The 22,094-nt window shown below is 39.2% G+C and overlaps 1 protein-coding gene and 1 long non-coding RNA gene across 2 annotated transcripts; one reads left to right on the top strand and one right to left on the bottom strand.

Annotated features, from left to right (window-relative positions):
• Nucleotides 1-368: 368 nt before the first annotated feature.
• LOC124128579 lies at nucleotides 369-8,044 on the top strand. Its single transcript, XR_006860208.2, has 4 exons — nucleotides 369-460; nucleotides 3,316-3,402; nucleotides 3,968-4,023; nucleotides 7,098-8,044. It is a non-coding gene; the product is annotated as an uncharacterized LOC124128579 (long non-coding RNA).
• Nucleotides 8,045-11,006: 2,962 nt separating this feature from the next.
• LOC124128578 lies at nucleotides 11,007-20,599 on the bottom strand. Its single transcript, XM_048401740.1, has 10 exons — nucleotides 20,578-20,599; nucleotides 19,585-19,629; nucleotides 16,427-16,494; nucleotides 16,166-16,256; nucleotides 14,783-14,817; nucleotides 14,462-14,528; nucleotides 14,243-14,259; nucleotides 13,300-13,492; nucleotides 12,671-12,725; nucleotides 11,007-12,403 (listed from the first exon to the last, which is right to left on the bottom strand). The coding sequence occupies exons 9-10, from the start codon at nucleotides 12,698-12,700 to the stop codon at nucleotides 11,606-11,608; spliced, it is 828 nt and encodes a 275-aa protein (XP_048257697.1). The 5' UTR covers nucleotides 12,701-12,725; nucleotides 13,300-13,492; nucleotides 14,243-14,259; nucleotides 14,462-14,528; nucleotides 14,783-14,817; nucleotides 16,166-16,256; nucleotides 16,427-16,494; nucleotides 19,585-19,629; nucleotides 20,578-20,599; the 3' UTR covers nucleotides 11,007-11,605.
• Between the last annotated feature and the right edge of the window lie 1,495 nt (nucleotides 20,600-22,094).

Raw genomic sequence — 22,094 nt, 5'->3', positions numbered from 1 at the left:
GGAGCATGTGTTTGCCGATATGTTGTCTCACATTATGTATCACCACAGTTGTCAGGGACCGTTATCCGGGTGAACACAACAAATAGTCAATCTTATTTAATTACTGGAGGGTGGTCCAGTCTATTGGGAAGGGGGGCTTGATCAACTATATCATTTGTAAAATAATCTCAAGCCATTAATAACAACATATTAAATACCTAAATATTATATTTCTACCTTAGTTAGTTGTGTTTGATATACATTGCCAATGACACGTATATATAGGTTGAGCAAAATAATTCATTTCTAATATTAACTTCCCTATTTAAACTTAAACTCGTCTAAAAGACGACATAAAAGACCCTGTACAGGGTTGGCTGTACCCGTGTGCGAAATACGCTACAGTCGGAAAGCGCACGTTAAATCTCCTATATCAGTCAGTCAGTTGGCTATACAAGACGATCAGCTGAAAGCTTCAGAGGTAGGTACATTGTGCTCGTGAAAAGTCGATTGAGGGAAGATTTGATAACAACTTCCAACCTAGAAGTGATTCAGCCCCAGGTAATAGTTTGAGATTTGTGTGCGCAGTGCCATTTGATATAATAACGTTTTGTAACATACGAAGGAGGCTGAAATAAGAATGTCATACATTTGTAGATAAAGTTCGGTATTATAAACACAATGCAAGTGTGTTCTGTGTCTGATGAGATGACGCGATGCCCACTACCCTCCACACCATCTCGGTCCCTCATAGTAAACTGCCGGGCAAAATGGGGTGTACACCCATGTTTGATGGTGGCTAAATATGACACAAACACGAAATAGATATTCTGTTATGATGTATTTGATACGGGAATCATAGTTGTGTTTTGGACCTAAAGTTTCAAAACTGTTTTGAGCCTTGTAAACTTGTCATAGCGTTTGTAATTTTCGGTTAAATCCAATTTTCAAGTACGTACTTTCTGTTGAAGGCGGTTTGAACCTTCACCACATCCTCTAGGTTTTACGGTCTCAAGTAGACGTGGCGTTGTCCTCTACCCCTAGGTTCTACAGTCTCTAGGAGACGTTGCGTTGTGTTCTACACATAGATTCTATAGTCTCTACTAGGCGTCGCGTTGTCCTCTACCTCTGGGTTCTACAGTCTCTAGAAGACGTGGCGATGTCCACTACACATAGGTTCTACAATATCTTGTAGAAGAGGCGTTGTTCTCTACCCCTATGTTCTACAATCTCTACTAGGCATGGCGTTGTCCACTACACATAGGTTCTAGAATCTCGTGTAGAAGAGGCGTTGTTCTCTACCCCTATGTTCTACAATCTCTTGTAGAAAAGGCGTTGTTCTCTACCCCTATGTTCTACAATCTCCAGTAGGCATGGCGTTGTCCACTACACATAGGTTCTACAGTCTCCAGTAGACGTGGCGTTGTTCTCTACCCCTATGTTCTACAATCTCCAGTAGGCATGGCGTTGTCCACTACACATAGGTTCTACAGTCTCCAGTAGGTATGGCGTTGTTCTCTACCCCTATGTTCTACAATCTCTACTAGGCATGGCGTTGTCCACTACACATAGGTTCTACAATCTCTTGTAGAAGAGGCGTTGTTCTCTACTCCTAGGTTCTACAACCTCTTGTAGAAAAGGCGTTGTTCTCTACCCCTATGTTCTACAATCTCTACTAGGCATGGCGTTGTCCACTACACATAGGTTCTACAATCCCTTGTAGAAGAGGCGTTGTCCTCTCACCCTAGGTTCTAAGTCTCCAGTAGACGTGGCGTTGTCCTCTTCCCCTAGGTTCTACAGTCTCCAGTAGACGTGGCGTTGTCCTCTTCCCCTAGGTTCTACAGCCTCTAGTAGACGTGGCGTTGTCCTCTCCTCCTAGGTTCTACAGTCTCCACTAGACGTGATGTTGTCCTCTACCCCTAGGTTCTACAGTCTCCAGTAGACATGGCGTTGTCCTCTCCCCCTAGGTTCTAAGTCTCCAGTAGACGTGGCGTTGTCCTCTACCCCTAGGTTCTACAGTCTCCAGTAGACGTGGCTTTGTCCTCTACTCCTAGGTTCTACAGTCTCCAGCAGACGTGGCGTTGTCCTCTCCCGCTAGGTTCTACAGTCTCCAGTAGACGTGATGTTGTCTTCTACCCCTAGGTTCTAAGTCTCCAGTAGACGTGGCGTTGTCCTCTACCCCTAGGTTCTACAGTCTCCAGTAGACGTGGCGTTGTCCTCTCCCCCTAGGTTCTACAGTCTCCAGTAGACGTGATGTTGTCCTCTACCACTAGGTTATATAGTCTCCAGGAGACGTGGCGTTGTCCTCTACCCCTTGGTTCTACAGTCTCCAGTAGACGTGGCGTTGTCCACTATCCCTAGGTTCTACAGTCTCCAGTAGACGTGACGTTGTCCACTACCCCTAGGTTCTACAGTCTCCAGTAGACGTGGCGTTGTCCTCTCCCCCTAGGTTCTACAGTCTCCAGTAGACGTGGCTTTGTCCTCTACTCCTAGGTTCTACAGTCTCCAGCAGACGTGGCGTTGTCCTCTCCCGCTAGGTTCTACAGTCTCCAGTAGACGTGATGTTGTCTTCTACCCCTAGGTTCTAAGTCTCCAGTAGACGTGGCGTTGTCCTCTACCCCTAGGTTCTACAGTCTCCAGTAGACGTGGCGTTGTCCTCTCCCCCTAGGTTCTACAGTCTCCAGTAGACGTGATGTTTTCCTCTACCCCTAGGTTATATAGTCTCCAGGAGACGTGGCGTTGTCCTCTACCCATTGGTTCTACAGTCTCCAGTAGACGTGGCGTTGTCCACTACCCCTAGGTTCTACAGTCTCCAGTAGACGTGACGTTGTCCACTACCCCTAGGTTCTACAGTCTCCAGTAGACGTGGCGTTGTCCTCTCCCCCTAGGTTCTACAGTCTGCAGTAAACGTGGCGTTGTCCACTACCCCTTGAATCTAAGTCTCCAGTAGACGTGGCGTTGTTCTCTACCCCTTGAATCTAAGTCTCCAGTAGACGTGGCGTTGTCCACTACCCCTTGAATCTAAGTCTCCAGTAGACGTGGCGTTGTCCACTACCCCTAGGTTTTACAGTCTCCAGTAGACGTGGCGTTGTCCTCTACCCCTGGGTTCTACAGTCTCCAGTAGACGTGATGTTGTCCACAATACATAGGTTCTACAGTCTCCAGTAGACGTGGCGTTGTCCTCTACCCCTAGGTTCTACAGTCTCCAGTAGACGTGATTGTTATCCACAAACCAAAGGCCCTACAGTCGCCATTATCCTGCCCAACTCCACATTTCTTGTTTTCTGCAAACAATATTGAGTGAATGCCTGTAGGAATCGAACATGTTGATTTCAGATTCCCAATCAACAAGAACGATGAAGTTTACCTTGGCTGCCATTCTTATTATCGCGCTCTGTGCTGTCAGTCCCTTGGCAGCAACAGGTAAGTACGCTTTTTGTTTGCTGATATGTCTCCACAAGAGACATGTGATTAAATTATGACGCCATGATTAAAGAGCACTAAGCTCAGTAAATTGGTAGACTTCAAACATCGCTTTGTTTGACTGCTGGCTCAAACTTTATAACCCACAGTGAAACCTCGTTAATCAGGGTTTATTCAATTCCGGTTTATCGAATCCCTTGTGCGAAGTAGTGTTCCTCATAGGTTCTACTCTAATGAAGGTAAAGAACATCAGATATTGTTTTCATATTACTTTAGGCAATGTGTCATGACAAGAGAGATATAAAAGAATCGGGTGTTCTCTGACTTCCTTTGAGTAAGACGTTCCCAACAAGTTCGCCAACAAGAACACTGTAAATATGTTCTTGTCACTTTCAATCTGTTCAAATGCGAGTACTTCCCGATAGCTTCTAAAGAGTACTATAATCTCTGTGTATCCTTTTGTTGCAAATAAAATCGGTAATAATGTCATCATTTTCAAACTTGCATTATCAAACTTGCAGAATTTGTTATAATGTTGACTAAACGACTTACTTAAATCCTTTAGCAAATTCGACGGTGGCTACTGACTCAACGACTGTCACAATGTCTACGACCACCGGGGTAAGACCTTCATATTTTTCCATACCAGCGTTTTCACCAATATACGTCTGTACTGACAACTGATGTTATCATCATTAAACGTATGTACTGACGACTGAAGTTATCATCAATATACGTCTGTACTGACAACTGATGTTATCATCATTAAACGTCTGTACTGACGACAGAAGTTATCATCAATATACGCCTGTACTGACAACTGATGTTATCATCATTAAACGTATGTACTGACGACTGAAGTTATCATCAATATACGTCTGTACTGACAACTGATGTTATCATCATTAAACGTATGTACTGACGACTGAAGTTATCATCAATATACGTCTGTACTGACAACTGATGTTATCATCAATATACGTCTGTACTGACGACTGAAGTTATCATCAATATACGTCTGTACTGACAACTGATGTTATCATCATTAAACGTCTGTACTGACGACTGAAGTTATCATCAATATACGTCTGTACTGACAACTGATGTTATCATCATTAAACGTATGTACTGACGACTGAAGTTATCATCAATATACGTCTGTACTGACAACTGATGTTATCATCATTAAACGTCTGTACTGACGACTGAAGTTATCATCAATATACGTCTGTACTGACGACTGAAGTTATCATCAATATACGTCTGTACTGACAACTGATGTTATCATCATTAAACGTCTGTACTGACGACTGAAGTTATCATCAATATACGTCTGTACTGACAACTGATGTTATCATCATTAAACGTCTGTACTGACGACTGAAGTTATCATCAATATACGTCTGTACTGACAACTGATGTTATCATCATTAAACGTATGTACTGACGACTGAAGTTATCATCAATATACGTCTGTACTGACAACTGATGTTGTCATCATTAAACGTCTGTACTGACAACTGATGTTATCATCAATATAAGTCTGTACTGACAACTGACGTTATCATCAATATGCGTCTTTACTGACAACTGATGTTATCATCAAAATACGTCTATACTGACAACTAATGTTATCATTAATATACGTCTGTACTGACAACTGATGTTATCATCAATATACGTCTGTACTGACAACTGATGTTATCATCAATATAAGTCTGTACTGACAACTGACGTTATCATCAATAGACGTCTGTACTGACAACTGATGTTATCATTAATATACGTCTGTACTGACAACTGACGTTATCATCAATATACGTCTGTACTGACAACTGACGTTATCATCAATATACGTCTGTACTAACAACTGAACGCTATCATCAATATACGTCTATACTGACAACTGACGTTATCATCAATATACGTCTGTACTGACAACTGACGTTATCATCAATATGCGTCTTTACTGACAACTGATGTTATCATCAAAATACGTCTATACTGACAACTAATGTTTTCATTAATATACGTCTGTACTGACAACTGACGTTATCATCAATATACGTCTGTACGGACAACTGACGTTATCATCAATATACGTCTTTACTGACAACTGACGTTATCATCAATATGCGTCTTTACTGACAACTGATGCTATCATCAATGCACGCCTATACTGACAACTGACGTTATCACCAATATTCACCTGTACTGACAACTGACGTTATCATCAATATACACCTGTATTGACAACTGAATTTATCATCAATATACGTCTGTACTAACAACTGACGTTATCATCAATATACGTCTGTACTGACAACTGACGTTGTCATCGATGTACGTCTGTACTGACAACTGACTTTGTCATCGATATACGTCTGTACTGACAACTAATGTTTACTCCAATAAACTACTATACCCACAACTCATGTTTAATCCAACACACGACTAAACAGGCGACTACTGTTTGCTCAATACACAACTATACACACAACTACTGTTTGCTCAATACACTACTATACACTCAACTACTGTTTGTTCAATACTCTACTATACACTCAACTACTGTTTGCTCAATACACTACTATACATTCAACTACTGTTTACTCCCACACAATACCATACACACACCTACTGATTGCTCTAATACACTACTATAAAAACAGCTACTGTTTGTTCAATACACTACTATACACTCAACTACTGTTTACTCCCACACAATACCATACACACACCTACTGTTTGCTCTAATACACTACTATACACTCAGTTACTGTTTGTTCAATACACTACTATACATTCAACTACTGTTTACTCCCACACAATACCATACACAGACCTACTGATTGCTCTAATACACTACTATAAAAACAGCTACTGTTTGTTCAATACACTACTATACACTCAACTACTGTTTACTCCCACACAATACCATACACACACCTACTGTTTGCTCTAATACACTACTATACACTCAGTTACTGTTTGTTCAATGCACTACTATACAGACAACCTCTGTTTGCACACTGATATACGCACAACTGTTTTGTCAATACACTACTTTACAGACATTTTTCTCAAGCACACTATTTTACTGACAACTGCTAATCAATAATACAGCACAGGGTATTCAATGCTTTCACAAAAGAAAATACTTTGTTTTTAAAGTTTTAAAACATATTTGTGTACATAAAACAGGGACTTTTGTACCAGATGTATTTCACATTTGAATATAAACGAAGGAAAGTAATGTGTTATGATTATTACAGCCATGGGTACTATACAACATTCATAGTTTTTTTCAAATATCTTTAGGGGCCGTTGAAGTGTTATCTGTTTCTGTACATTACATGAAGATCACATGGATTCACATACGGACAGAACATAAACTGGCCATTGATTAGTTGAGGTACTGTTTATTTCATGACATGATTATTTTTGTACAGAAAAGTAAATATAAGTTTGGTAAAGTTTTACGAAATTGCAGATTAAACTGTGATTCACTTTCGATATGTCCTCAATAATAATGAAGTTGAAATAATAAACCTTATGCTATCTAATCTGTCAACATTGACTATTAAAATAGCTACTGTTCACAATCACAGTGGCCCTAGAAGAGGTCTGATACTTTATTGGAATGAATTGCAGGTTTATTTATTAGCTCACTCACCCACCATTTCATGTTATAGAGTGGTGCCAGCAACGTCGTCTTCTTCATAACGTGCGTCGTGGGGGTCTACGGTGGCTGGGTGGCGCTGGAACTAGCCCTGTAGCAGAACACAACGAGCGGCATCCCTGTGGTGAAGTGGATACAGATATGAACTTCAAGTACAAGACTTGTTTTTGCTTCAACTGACACGCGCATCACCATTTGTCACCTCTCGCATCTTTCCGTAATCATCGCATCATGTCCCGGAATGACCCGAGTGGTCACGAATGGTCCCCATATCACGTCTTTGAGGGGAAATCAATTCCAGAACTATTGAATATTGACATTTTGAGAAATTTGACAATAAGTAACATGTTATTTTGAGAATGCTCTAAAAATCCATTTTATGTATCTGTGTAATTTTTTACGACCATCAATCACTGTTTCTATGTTAATACCGTTTCAGCATAGCACCTGGTAAAAAACATTTTCTTTCTTGTATTTTACATCATATCTGTGTCCACTGTATTCCCCGATTATTTTGTTATCTTCTGTCCGTTATTTCACCGATCGTATACACTTTCATAAGTAAACCAACGACGCCATTTTTATCTCGGGACGGTATTTCCATCATGTTCCTGTAGTAGCGGGATGCCATTGTGTACTCGTCAATCTGTTTACGCACTTCAGTCTATGGCTATGACTTGGTCTCTTTGATTGATCAGCTGACAACAAATCCACTGTATGTTTCTTCACAGGAATCGGTAGTTCTGATTATGATTAAAATATATTTTTACTATGAAACACCCCACTTTTACACATAAACAAACGAGTGCCACGAGTGCCACGAGTAGTAGGCGATTGCACTCCTTGTGTTAATATATATAGATAGGGGGATGCTTGATTGTGAAATACCTTTCGACTTTATTATCATAATCAGAACTTCCTGGGGTTTCCTTTTTAATAAAGATATCGTGTGCATCTCAAGATTAGTGGCTGTTGTGTATTATTAAGTCCAATATTTCGTTTCTTTGTTTGTTCTTTAATGCCGCACTCCGCAATATTCCAGCTTTTTGTTGGTGGTCTGTTAATAATCAAGTCTGGACAAGTCAATCCAGTGATTGATATCATGAGCATCGATCCGTGCAATTGGGATCGATGACATGCATCAACCAACTCAGCGAGCCTGACCACCCGATCCGGTTAGTCGCCTCTTACGACAAGCATACGAGTGCTGTACAGAATTTAGTTCCAAACTAAATGGTATACATGTATTGTGTGCTGAGCTAATTGATTGGGTTGTGTGCTGATTCGGATGGTCCTTAATTTGTTTGAGTAGTCTTTTGGCTGGTATGTATATCATCCTCATCACAAAGGGCGGACAATAGAAAATAAATAAAATGATTTTTGTTGAATACACAACTGATAGGGTGTTTGTTGTTTAACAACCACCTTTTTTTACATCTGATGACATTTTGTATGCGCATTTCCAACCATGATAACATGTGGTTTTGGTTGTTTAAGTAACATTATGAACTGTGTATAGAATTGTTCGCCTGCAAATGTACAATAAGGAGGTGCTCCTCATCCAGGTTTAGCTGCGCCAAGAACAACATCTGATGTTCCTTTGGATGCAATTGTGCTATGTCATGCCTAAACAGAAACAACTTACCTACCTCTCCAGAAGAGATGGACTCTGACGGTGACTTGAGGTGACATTATTCCACAGCCCTTGACTCTGTGATGTAAATTTTTAAATACTTCATAATACTACACGTATTCACATAGGTTTTTATTCACTCAAATGATAAACTAGTAAAATGCTCGGACAAAAGTGCAATATATCTACAATTCTGAGCGAAACTATGTCAAATTTAATTGAAATCTGACTTTGGGGTTGGGTTTGGTGTCGCTAGAGAAAATAGCTTTTAATATATCATCACAGAACTCAGTGAATATTGTACATCATTGAAAAGACAATGTAAAATGCTTTCATATGATATATTACATGACCATGTTGAAGAACTATATTAGATCCTTATTTTGAAAACAGGTCAAAATGGCAGCCTTCTTGAAATTCATGATGGCCACCATAGATGTTCATAGAAAAACTTGAAACATCATTTTTCTTTATGTTTCTTTTTGTTTTTAAGCATTGTTGCAATAATCCCACTCATCCACTAAATTATTATAATCTACCACCATATCTCAATTAGCAATTTTCGTCAAAATTAGTTTTAGGGGGGCTGGGGTAACATTGTATACAATACCTCAGCCCCTTTTAAATATATTTTCATTTTGTTTTCTGCATAGGATAGCACAATGGTTTATGCAGATTTTGATATGTAGTAACAGTGTTTTTATTGCCAAAATCCAATGGAATAAGTGTTTTACCTACTCACAAGATTTGAAAAAGAAGAAAAAACAATTTATTACTGAGAATCACTTTATGTTTTCACTGAGAATTAGAATAACTGTTAAATGAAACAAACTGCTTGCCAAATCCATATAACCGAACATTTTACTTGTCATCAAAGACATAATTTGGATAGTTTAATGACTTAATAAAAAATGTTAATGCCAATTTTGTCAAATTATGCATTTTTCCTTCAATTTAAGCAATTTTGACCCCGTGAAAATTCACGCACACACTTGCAAGCTTACTACCGAATGAAAATTGTGTACAGATACCTTTTTTTATGCAATAGAAAAGGTTTAAGATATACAGTAAAATGTGGGAACGAAAATCTAAACTAAGGCTCTTTTCTGCTGGTGGCCAAGTGACCAGATCGGGTGGCCAGGCTCGCTGACTTGGTTCATGAATATCATCGTATCCCAAGTGCGTGGATTGATGCTCCTTTCACAATAACCAAATCCGTTCGCCTGTCATGTGTGATACTGCCCTACAGTGACACCATGTCACTACCGCTCCCATACCGATCATAGTCAAGAATTGTTTCCCTGGCATATCGCTCGCCGCTACGTCGCCAACAACGTTTTCTGGCATCTGTAAATCGGAGACAAAACCTTGAGGCGTCTGTAAACCATGCTGTTGTCTACCCCACCTAAATCTTTGCCGCCAAGGGTAAGTTATTAGGGTCACTATTCTCACAGGACGCCTTGCTTTCAGGACCCGTGAAGATCTGGGGTAGAATAGGTCTTCAGCAACCAATGATTGCCGTAAAAGGCGACTATGCCTGTCGTAAGAGTGAATAACTGGATCAGGTGGTCAGACTCGCTCACTTGCTTGATGCATGTCATCGTATTCCATTTGCGTGGATCGATGCTCACGATGTCAATCACTGGATTGTCTGGTTCAGACTCGATTATTTACAGACCGCCGTCATATATCTGGAATATTGCTAAGTGCGGCGTTAAACAATAAACAAACGAACAAATCATTAGTATCCAATCAGCTGCTTAATCCTTGCCCTTACTGTACGTTTGGATGCATTAACAATTATATTGTATATGTATCACAACATATGATGTCTATAGCCTGTTATCGCTTGGCTGAAGCTATTCCATCGATGTAAGAATCTACATAAAAACGTCGCTAAATGCAGTAAACCAGAAGTTGTTTTCAATAAAGTTGTATGTTTACTAATTTACTCATCAACTTCGAGAATGCCAAAAATGAAACGTTTAGTAAACACTATACTGAGCTAAGCAAAATATCATTGTTTATTTCATATCTTTTAATGTTATATCCCAAGTACAGACACACATTAAAGAACAAGCCACATGATAGTGCAACATACAGCAAGCATTACATATTCAGATAAATAAATAATAATAATAATAATAACAGGGTATGCTAAATAATAATAATAATAATAATAATAATGATAATAATAATAACAGAGTATAACTGATGGTAATACAACGTTTATATATATATATATATATATATATATATATATATATATATATATATATATATATTATATGTATGTTTATTTATTATTTTTATATTCCCTGTGATTTAATCGAAAACCTACCGACCTCAGAAATAGTTTACATAAAAAGGTACATGCGTCCCAGTGATAATATTGACGCCTTCTCTTGCGTCCATTGACAATTTCGATTATGAGAAGAAAACATCACCGGATAAGGTAACTGTTTTCAAATCCTACAATTTTTATTAACAATTTCTGACCAAACGACAGACCGAGATACATTTTTCAACCAGACAAATATAAAAATATTGGATTTTCAGTCACAGACCACAAACACAAACACAAAGTAGTCAGTTTCTAAAAATATCCTACGTACGAAATCCTCATTTACTCTGACTAAATCCTCACTTGGGACATACACACCAAAGAGAGGCAGCCTCAGAATTGAAAAAAATGATGCTCATGAGCTACATGTATGACAAAATTATGATGTTCTCTAGACTGCTCAATAAAGTTTCACCACACATTCCAATTTTCTAAACTTCTTAAAACAAATAATGCTAAAATATGGTTGAGTACTATATACATTGCAGAACTAAACAATGAAAGTATAAGACACATGCTATGCCGAGACCTATGACGAGGGTCCCTAGGTACCATCAGGAGGGACGTCAGGTTCTCTCTTGTGTGTAGCGCCTCCAAGTTTGTTGTACGTGTGTTCCACTTCATCGGCAGACGGTTTCTCTCCGAGCTTGGTGTAGGTGTCACCTGATTCCTTAAGCAAGATTTCGGAAGGTTCCGAATCTCTAGGTCTTGTATCAACATCCGTGTTTCCTAATCGGTCATAGGTATTTTTTGTATCAGTCGTAGTTGCATCCCCATCAACTCCAAGTTTGTTGTACGTGTCTGCAGGTTCCTCGAGGACAAAGTAATCCAACGATGGCGCTCCAGTGTCCGTTAATTCAGAATTTCCAGCCTCAGTAGTGTCCCCCAGCCTGTTGTACTCACTGTCAACACCAGTCGTAATAGCAGTAGCACCACGCCATAGTCTATTGTAGTTGTCTTCAGATTCCCCCAGGACGAAATAATCTGCACCTGATCCGTTGTTCCCAGTGTGTCGGAGGAGAGCTTTGTCAGGGTTAGTGTCTCCCAACCTGTCATAGGTATGCTTAGCATCTGCTTTGGTCACAATAGCATCTCCAAGTGTGTTATAATCTCCGTCAGGTTTGTCAGCAGCATGCTGTGGTGTACGTCCTCCCTGTGGGTTCATCCCATGACTTGCTGTTGTCACAGAACCCCCTCCAGCTGCCTCAGTGATGTCATCTGTAATTTCAGTGTAGTCTCCCTGGTCAGTATCAGATCCTACTGAAGTCTTAACTACGTCAGGGACAGAGGAAGACTTTTCATTTGCTCCTTTGTTTTTGTCTTGTGAGTCGCTGGTGTGACCCTAAGGATAGAGGTATAACCCAATTAACTACTTACTTATAGTTTATATGGCAACTTAAAAAAAATCAAATTTCCATCCGTTGTGAAAGAATAGAAAAAAAGCCACTGGCAATTTACACTTAACGTTGTTCTTGAGAAAAACTCAATCAGAAGGCGAACATGTGAAACAATACATCTATGGGAAGAGCGTAAAGATTAAAAGTTTTTTACTTTACACATTTAACGAAAACTTTTATGAGGATTATAACAGTAGTGAATCTGGACGTACTGGGCCCAGGTATGCGTGAGTATCTGTCATCTGTTCTCCGGGACTTTCTTGATGTCTGTGCAAAGAATTACTTCAGGGAATTAAATGCAGTCAAATTACAATGTGTACAAGCATTCATTCATAAGGGAAGTTGGTGGTGCACCTATTTTGGTACCCGCGAAGATCCGGGTTAGAACTGGTCTTCAGCAACCCATGCTTGTCGTAAGAAGCTACCAGCGGGATCGGGTGGTCAGGCTCACTGACTTGGTTGATGCATGTCATCGTATCCCAATCGGGTAGATCCATGCTCATGATGTCAATCACTGGATTGTCTTGTCCAGACTCGATTATTTACAGACCGCCGTCATGCAGAAGGAATATTGTTGAGTGCGGCGTTAATCAACGAACAGACAAAACTATATATTGGTCGTGAAACTTATATCAGCCCCTTTGAACTAGTTTAGGGGTCCAATGTATCCAATACGCTCTACCAGGAAAGAAGACAGTAATTACAGAATGATAACAGTTCCACCCATCTCCTACACGAAACCTGTCAATTCCTGCAGATGTATTCCCTTTGTTGGAACATGATCAATTGTTGACGTAGCAGGTTGTCATATAAGCACATGTGTGAGCTCATGCGTCCATACCTTCTACGTTTGCGACACACATGCCACAGCAATACGACGACAGCAGTGATGATGACTCCGCCGATGAGACCTCCAACCACTCCTCCGACCAATGTTCCTGTCTTTAGAGGGGTTCCATGCTTGTCTGTCGAGGCTCCAGGCTTGTTTGTCGAGGCTCCAGGCTTGTTTGTCGAGGCACCATGCTTGTTGCCACCTTTAACGAACGTCAGGTTTGCTCTTATTTAAGGGATGATGGATTTTTTATTTTTAAAGCACATTAACTATCTTATCATTACGTCGATGATTTCGAAAGATTAAAAGTATCAATATGATGTCTCTACAGCAAAGTTCACAACCGCAATATAAGGGTAATATGCAGGAGTGAGCTTTGTGAAGAAATGAAACACTTATTAACTCAAGTTGTGTGTTGTAGGGTTGTCGTGTTTCTCTATTTGCTGGCAGCAACTAGAAGATTTTATATTCTGTTTCGGATACTGCCCTCAGTTATCCTTGATTAACACTGGTTAACTCAGGTTGACTCTAATAAAGCCTGGTTGCCTGAAATACGGTTAACTTGGCTGACTCAAATCACTCAATTTTTCATACTGAATCGCACCTACTTTTTTTATGGATTACATAAGGTTGAATTAATTGCAAAAAAAATAGCAATATTATGACCATCCTGACCACGATATTTCCTGGCAACAAACCAATATTCTCCATACCCACATCAATCACTGGGAAAAAGGAAATTTCATGAAACTATTGAAATACAAAAAAAGGATCCCTATGCAAGCGAGAGATACCTCAAGTGTCCAATAGGTACAATCATAACCTGGTGATGCATATTCGAGAGCAAAGGTGAGAATTCTTTATTGCATAAGGACAATTTTAAGCCATACTTTTATAGACAGAACATTAGAGCCAGATTGCGAATATCACTAGTCAAAATTCATATACTCACAGTTAAACTGTAGGATGCTGCAAGAGACATATGAGAGCTAATAATCAAGACATTTTTAATATGTAAGAAACCGTTGTGGTGCGTGTGTGGAGGGAAACTGTGCACATAGAAAAAAATAACCCCGACATTTTGTATAAAAGATCTGGTTTTGCTTGTGTAGCTCAAAAACTATCTGGTCTGTCTGAATACAAATTCATCAGTATTTGAAAGATTACTTACCTTCGGTTCAATTGGGTGTCTGATGTGCAACAATATAGCCCACTATTTGTACATTTACAGGGTAAATCTGAAAATAAAATATGTATTTCTTCAAACCAATATAACAATAATAAAAGTAATATTCTCTCTAAACATATATGAGAGAGAAAATCTAAATTTGTTTGGGGGCTTATATGTATATTACATAGGGACTGATTTCCTTATTAAAACTTACTATTAAAACTTAGGTATGTTCGAGTCCATTCAAAGTGTTTATGTTATGGTAAGGTAAAATCAAAATTCCTCTTTTTGTCATTATCATATGCAAAGACCGCGGTTTACCTTCTGAACACAGCCCATGTCCGCCAGTGTGGACCCTGAAATAGAGTAATGTTTGGTAGCCCTTTAACAATAAGTTTCAACTAAAACATTTGACATGAAGAAACGTGTAGGCTATGTAGCTATGTGTTTCAACTGTATTTTCCCCATTCAAGTATTCTCAATTTCTACATTATCACGGTCTCGGGAAATCTTGTAATTTGTCGGCTGCTTACTTATTCAAATCTGAGCACGATATGTTCATAAATTTCTGGAATGTTTTTTTTAAGTAACATTACCCCTTAATCCATTCGAAAAGGCTTAGAAAAAAACACATTTGTTTGGACGGTCTCCGTTGACCCAACCTGTGTCGTTTGCATAATAATTATGTATCATCCATAACAGGAAGTGATGTCAAGCATATATACCACACGTATCATCCCGGAAAACAGCGATACCGCGATATTGTAGAGTGCCCCCCTTGAGTCGCTATTGCCGATTGCTTTCTTTGCCGATCTCATTAAAAAAATCATCGATCATTCCTTATTGTTGTATCATAAAAGTTGGAAAAATAAGCTTCAAATAAATGATTATCATGTTTATTGTCCCGGTTAAATACTTTTCAGTTTATTTCACGAGCGACATGAACTTCATAGCTAGTACCGTATTTCCTCGATTATACGCCCTGGCGTATATTTCTTTCAGACATTCTTCCTCAATCCATCCTCGGTACCGTAGTTCTGCAGCTGTAACATGCTTCTGTTTTCCGGAGACAATATGTTGTACACATACATTAGTTGAAATGTAATATGTATGAGTTGTGGAACTCGAACTGTTTCATTCATTTGTCTTTAGCTACCTGGCGTTTAAGACTCGGTGTTTATTGTTTTCACATACTCCGTTACTCGGCGATTAATCGAGGAAATACGGTGCTCTATGTAGCAACTGAAATTCATGGGGCTGTAATATGCTCTCGAATTCACTTTTTTTGTTGTTGTTGTTGTTGTTGTTGTTGTTGTTTAATGCCGCACTCAGCAATAATCCAGCTATATGACGGCGGTTTGTAAATAGTCTGGACCAGACAATCAGGTGATTTACATCATGAGCATCGATCCATGCAATTTGGATCGATGACATGCATCAACCAAGTCTTACTACCGGATCCCGTTAGTCACCTCTCAGGACAGGCATGGGTTGCTGAAGACTTATTCTAACCCGGAATCTTCATCGGACGCGCTCTATTAGAGACAGACACAATTCGTTTGCAGAATGTTGGATGAGGGCAAGTAGGCCTATTGTCTGACATCATCCCAAAACGTTCGTTTTATCTTTTGGTTCAAATAAAGCTATTATCAAATACATGTATGTTTCGCTAAACATAGGGACAGACAACCTGTCAATACTTACAAATCTCCACACGTGGATGAATCTATGACAAGTTCAACACAGTGTCCTCCATCCTCAGTAAGGCAGTCACAATTTTGAGGGTCACCATTGACTGAAGAAAGTACATACAGAAATCACTGACGCTAAATGAATTTCATGTAATGTTTATCAATATGGTTGCCTTAAAATTTTCTTTGAGCAACAGTAGCGTAAGTCATCTTATGTTTCTTGAGTTAGATGATCAGATTATATTTGTTTATCTTTAATGAATAATAAAACTACCTTCAACATTAAGTTGTCCATTGCAAGCACTAATTTCACATATGTATTTCCTTATATGTTCTTTTTGTCTGAAACATAAATATTCAATATGTTCATGATCATACCTAATAACAACAATGAGAAATACCAACTTTCTTTGAAATATACGTCATATCGTTTAAGACATACCAATTGCTATCATATTTCATCAACAACTTATCAAATTCACTCAAAACAAAGAAGGAACAAATGCTACCTGTATATATTTAAGTAATATCAACCTTTGTGTAAAATGGCGAACTTATGGCCTGCGTTGAACCACACGTATAGAATACGCGATGAAATTTGGCTTAATGTATTTTCTTTATGACATAATGTCATACAAAAATATATGATTATCTTTCCTGCATTCGTTTCTCTTTTATATGCTCGACCGTGAATGTGAAATGGGAATGGGAATGGGAAAAGTACAACCCAAATTATCTGGTGTTTAATAGTCTTGCCAAAATTACAGATATATTGATATAGGTATACAAGATAACAGATATATGTATATCATGCAAGATAACCGATATGCACTGAGAATCAATGTCTTTGTAAATTCTTTAGATCAATATACTGGTGTATCAGAACAAATCAATTCAAATAAGCACTCATTGCTATGCCGTACTTACGACATTGATGCAACACAGATCCAGATGACAGAAACTAAACATAAATATGCTCAGTAAAGTACACATTCATTTTAAAAAAACTACACTCTTCAAGAAAAAGAAACGCAAAGCCAGATTTGTGTGAGGTAGGAAATACATTTATACGAGGAACCGTTCGTACAAGGTATTGAGCCAAAAATGTTGTGGAGAGAACACTTGGTGATTGTAGTCATCTCAGTTATCGATACATAGGAAAAGTCGAAGGTGTAGGTCAGTTACAATCAATAATGCGTTTGTCCCCCGCTGGAATCGATAGCGGCCTGACATCTCCTGCCCATGGAAGAGACGAGTATGCGAATCACATCCTGGGGAATGGTAGCCCACGCGGCCTGCAACGGAAAAGCCAACTGCTGCAACGTCTGGGATTGTGGTTGACGTCGGCGTTGCCGTCTATCCAATTCATCCCACAGGTGCTCTATCGGGTTCAAATCCGGGGATCTGGAGGGCCAGGGGAAAACATTAACGTTGTTGTTGTGTTGACAGGCTCTTGTGATCCGTGTTGTATGCGGTCGAGCGCTGTCCTGCTGGAAAACACCGTTGCCGTTGGCTGCAATTGGGAGGACGTGAGGTAGGACAATGTCGTTGATGTATCGTTGAGGCGTAAGGTTGCCCTGGATATGGACCAAACCTGTCCTGCCATGATGAGATATATCCGTTCACATCATAAAGCTACCCCCACCAAACCTGTCCACTTCCTGTACAGAGTTTCCGGCGTTACGTTCTCTCCGACGTCTGTAGACCCGTGGTCTTCCATCCCCTCGACGGAGGAGACCCTGGCTACAGCTGAACGGGATTCCCCTGCCTGCAAGCGGCCTATGACGTTGTTTCTTTGCACTTCTGATTATCTTGACATGTTGTCGAACTGTCACTGTTCGATTGACGCGGATGCCAGGCAACGAGAACCTGCACTTTAATACCGTTCATAGTGCAGTGCGTGCAGTTCCATGGTCCTTTTGTACTGCACTGGGTGCGTTTTTCCTAATCGTACGTGTTTCCTGAATAATGGTTTGCATGTCCTTGCTGGGATCATTTTGATCCGGGAAATTTGTCACTGACACTATAACACATTAAACCTCTTTATTTTGCACATCCAATTTTGGTCCGCCAATTTTGTTTTTATGGCCAACAATGTCCGCATTGCGTTTCTTTTTTTGAAGAGTATATTTCTTGTCAAATCATTGAAAGTTCGAATGTAAATTGATTATAGCATTCCTCATTTCATATATTTGCCAGTTTACAAAATAATACAACTAAGCATAACTTATAAAAATGGTGGCGACTATAGAGGGTATTAAAATCAACCCATATGTCCAATATCTCGTAAACAGCATTTACGTGTACATAAGTTGTTATATGGCGGTGTGTTTTATTGTTTAACAATGATTGTAACGGTGTTACATTGTTTCTGTAGAGATTCGGTAGCCGTTCATTGCATTGTATTTGGGCAGTGATTAGACGTCAGGAATGTAGTACTTGTTAACGTATGCAGTCGTCAGTCAGTTACTATATTAAGAGTGGTGTGGTACCTTCCGAAAACGGGGAGACTCGTTGTGCATTGTACAGAGCCTTACTGCGCTGTCGAGAAAGTAATCAAAGTCAGTTGGACAGTATATAAGGATACAATAGCGTCTTTTCGTAACACACACACGCATACGCGTGCATTTTCATCACGTCAAGACCAGCTTTTATGTGAGGATCGCTCATCATCCCTGATTCCCTGCCTAGTCCATCACGAAAGCTTGACCACTGTCGCCACTGGGTGAATATATATTATTATCACTGACTTTTCCTGTCACCACTGTATTTTTGTATATGATACTGAACACTGCCATCATATTATTTATTGCCATTCAATATTGTACTACTACTCTATTGTTTACTGTAATTGTAATCGATGTGCAGTTATTTGTATTGATTTGTAAACTCAGTGAATTTTGTAATATATTTGTTGATTGTATACATTTGTTGGTTGTTTGTTGGTTTCACAGGATTAACATATTGTTTCAATTTGGGAATCGACACTTAACAAAGTCCCTGTCCATATTTCTGATGTTAATAACAGTGGCAAAACACTTTCCATGTTCATAAGAAATCCACGCCTGAAACCTATGATTGTGGGTTCGAATCCCGTTTCGACCCGATTATGTTTCTAGGTTTGTCAGCACCATACCCGTGGTCGTGGGTTTCACCGAAGTGGTATACTTCTGAGACCTGCATCACTTTGGACTTTCCTCCCACATTAAGCTGACAAGCCGTTATATAACTGGATTACTGTTAAAACCGGCGTCAAACCCAACTCACTCATATGAAATCTCTGCCTTAAGCGACTCATCATGAGCAAAATAAATTAATGTTGAAACTTACACAAACCGCAAAATTTCAATAAAGGCTAAAACTATCAGAAATGTTGCATATACTAATAACAATCTCATTATATATATTATGAAGATGTGCACAGTTCCGTACCTACAAATACATACACTCCCTCCATTTGTTACGCCGGTCAGAAATCTGTAATGAGAGTATGTAATGTGTGAAAAAAACGATAATTACAAGGCAGATTAGAGTGATAAAACCTTTAGCCAAAGTAACAGAACAGACGCGTGTTTCGTGTTCAGTCATGCTTTACATAGCGGTAGTGTTTGTCGGTATATTTGTACACGGGCTGGGAATGTAACTTCAGTGATATGGCGGCATGCTATCCTGCTTGTTCATATACATGTAAACATTGCCATATCAACACTGACTAACTACGTGTTGGTAATACATAATGGGGAAATTGTGAGATTCTACTTCCGGATTCGAGTGATTTCTCTGACTAAAACCATGTTATAGTTAATATTTAATCTCTCTCTAAATGTGTATAATGACCTACAGTTGTGTCAGTTTTACACATTCAGGAAATCCTGGCTCAGATTGAACAACAAAAGCGTGACGTCATCATAATGATTTAACTTCAATTTCAAGTGGACCTCGCTAATCCATCTCCCCGTGATCCATCTATAACTGCTTAAGGCCGTAAATTATGCACCATTTGTGATGTGTTATACTTGTTCCATGTATTGGTCTATTCCCTGTCATAATCTGTAGAGTTGTCAGCTTTTACAGACGAACACCTAATCTTGATTCGTCCGTGAAGCGTTCTTACCAAGCCTCCTATGCAGAAGGAAAGTAGTACAGTACATAGATATGGAACCATATAAACCCATTTGGATGAAGCTTTTACGAAGTGACCAATGACTACATTGCTAGCAACTCAACCAAACCATCAGCAGTGTTCCTGGGATAAAACCGCACTGGGAAATCCTCCATCAAATGACAATCATTCCTGATGATTTCTGACCACTTAGTTAATGAGGCCACTCGAAGCGGTTATGAGTTATATGCATGTAACACACTTTCCTCCAGAGTTGAAATAAATGAACGTTTGTCACAGAAAGTAGGTATATTGAAACTGACCTCAAATTAGTTGACTGGAGTCGATCTTACTGTGAAGGTACCTTGAGCAATACACAGACAGATCAGACCGGGAAGTATAACCTTACCTCAATCACAAGTTGTATGTATAGAACCGTAACGCTCTGATTACACTGAACAGGGTTGTCAAAGGGTGTTACGTAACACGGGATAAGAAAACATCGTGACTTTACACACCCAGTGCTTATTTGCTGTGTTCAAATGTTTTCCTGTACACATGATGTTGTAAAACGATTCATGGCTTGTGCCACGTATTGTGGACAGGGAAAAGATAGACTAGCTACATCTTTTATCACAAATGTTGGAACAACAATCCCGCTTAAAAATAACAATATAACACTTGAAATACAGCACTGGTTTACCTTGAATCTTCAATGTCACAGTGACCGAAAATATGATTTGAAACGCAGTGCACAATTGTTTGTTTGTTGTTGAACGCCGCTCTCAGCAATATCCCAGCTATATGACGGGGGTCTGTAAATCATCGAGTCTGGACAAGACAATCCAATGATTGACAACATGAGCATCGATCTATGTAATTTGTACGAAGAAATGCATCAACAAAGTCAGCGAGCCTGACAACCCGATCCCTTAAGTCGCCTCTTATGACAAGCATAATCGCATCTTATGATATAAAATGGGTTGCAGAAGACCCATTCTTACCCAGATCTTCACGGGTCGGTGCCACATGCAATACGTGTGAACATCGGATTCGGGCCAACAGTATTACGTGTACACATTTCGTTTAACTGCAGTACAAGGGAAGTAACCCTGGTATACCTAATGTTTCAAATGACCGACAAGGAGTATTTCTGACTCAGGTGATGCCTACATAATCATATATTTATCATTGTTTCGCAGATGATTACTGCAATTTCGTAAAACTTTACCAAAATTATATTTACTTTTCTGTGCCAAAATAATCATGTCATGAAAAAAACAATACCCCAGCTAAGCAATGGACAGTTTATGTTCTGTCCCCATGTGAATCCATGTGATCTTCATGTAATGTACAGAAACAGATAACACTTCAACGGCCCCTAAAGATATTTGAAATTTTTTATGAATGTCGTATAGTACCCATGGCTGTAATAATCATAACACATTTATTTTCCTTCGTTTATGTTCAATTGTGAAATACATCTGGTACAAAAGTCCCTGTTTTATGTACAGAAATATGTTTTAAAACGTTTAAAACAAAGTATTTTCTTTTGTGCAAGCAATAAATTCCATGTGCTGTATTATTGATTAGCAGTTGTCAGTAAAATAGTGTGCTTGAGAAAAATGTCTGTATAGTAGTATATTGAGAAAACAGTGGTGTGTATATCAGTATATTGAGCAAACAGAAGTTGTATGTATAGTAGTGTATTTAGCAAACAGTAGTTGTGTGTAAATTAGTGTATTAGAGCAAAAAGTAGGTGTGTGTATTGTATTGTGTGGGAGTAAACAGTAGTTGAGTGTATAGAAGTGTTTTGAGCAAACAATAGTTGTGTGTATAG

This window comes from Haliotis rufescens, unplaced genomic scaffold (assembly GCF_023055435.1).
Source record: "Haliotis rufescens isolate VD_foot unplaced genomic scaffold, xgHalRufe1.0.p SCAF_23, whole genome shotgun sequence".
NCBI classification, from domain to species: domain Eukaryota; kingdom Metazoa; phylum Mollusca; class Gastropoda; order Lepetellida; family Haliotidae; genus Haliotis; species Haliotis rufescens.
This window is presented reverse-complemented; position numbering and strand designations above follow the sequence as displayed.

Excerpts from the sequence above, each read along its gene's own strand:
- LOC124128578 (XM_048401740.1), bottom strand. The coding sequence starts at position 12,700 with ATGACAGATACTCACGCATACCTGGGCCCA. Across the intron at positions 12,404-12,670 it reads CTCACGCATACCTGGGCCCA|GGTCACACCAGCGACTCACA; the intron begins GTACGTCCAGAT and ends CTCTATCCTTAG.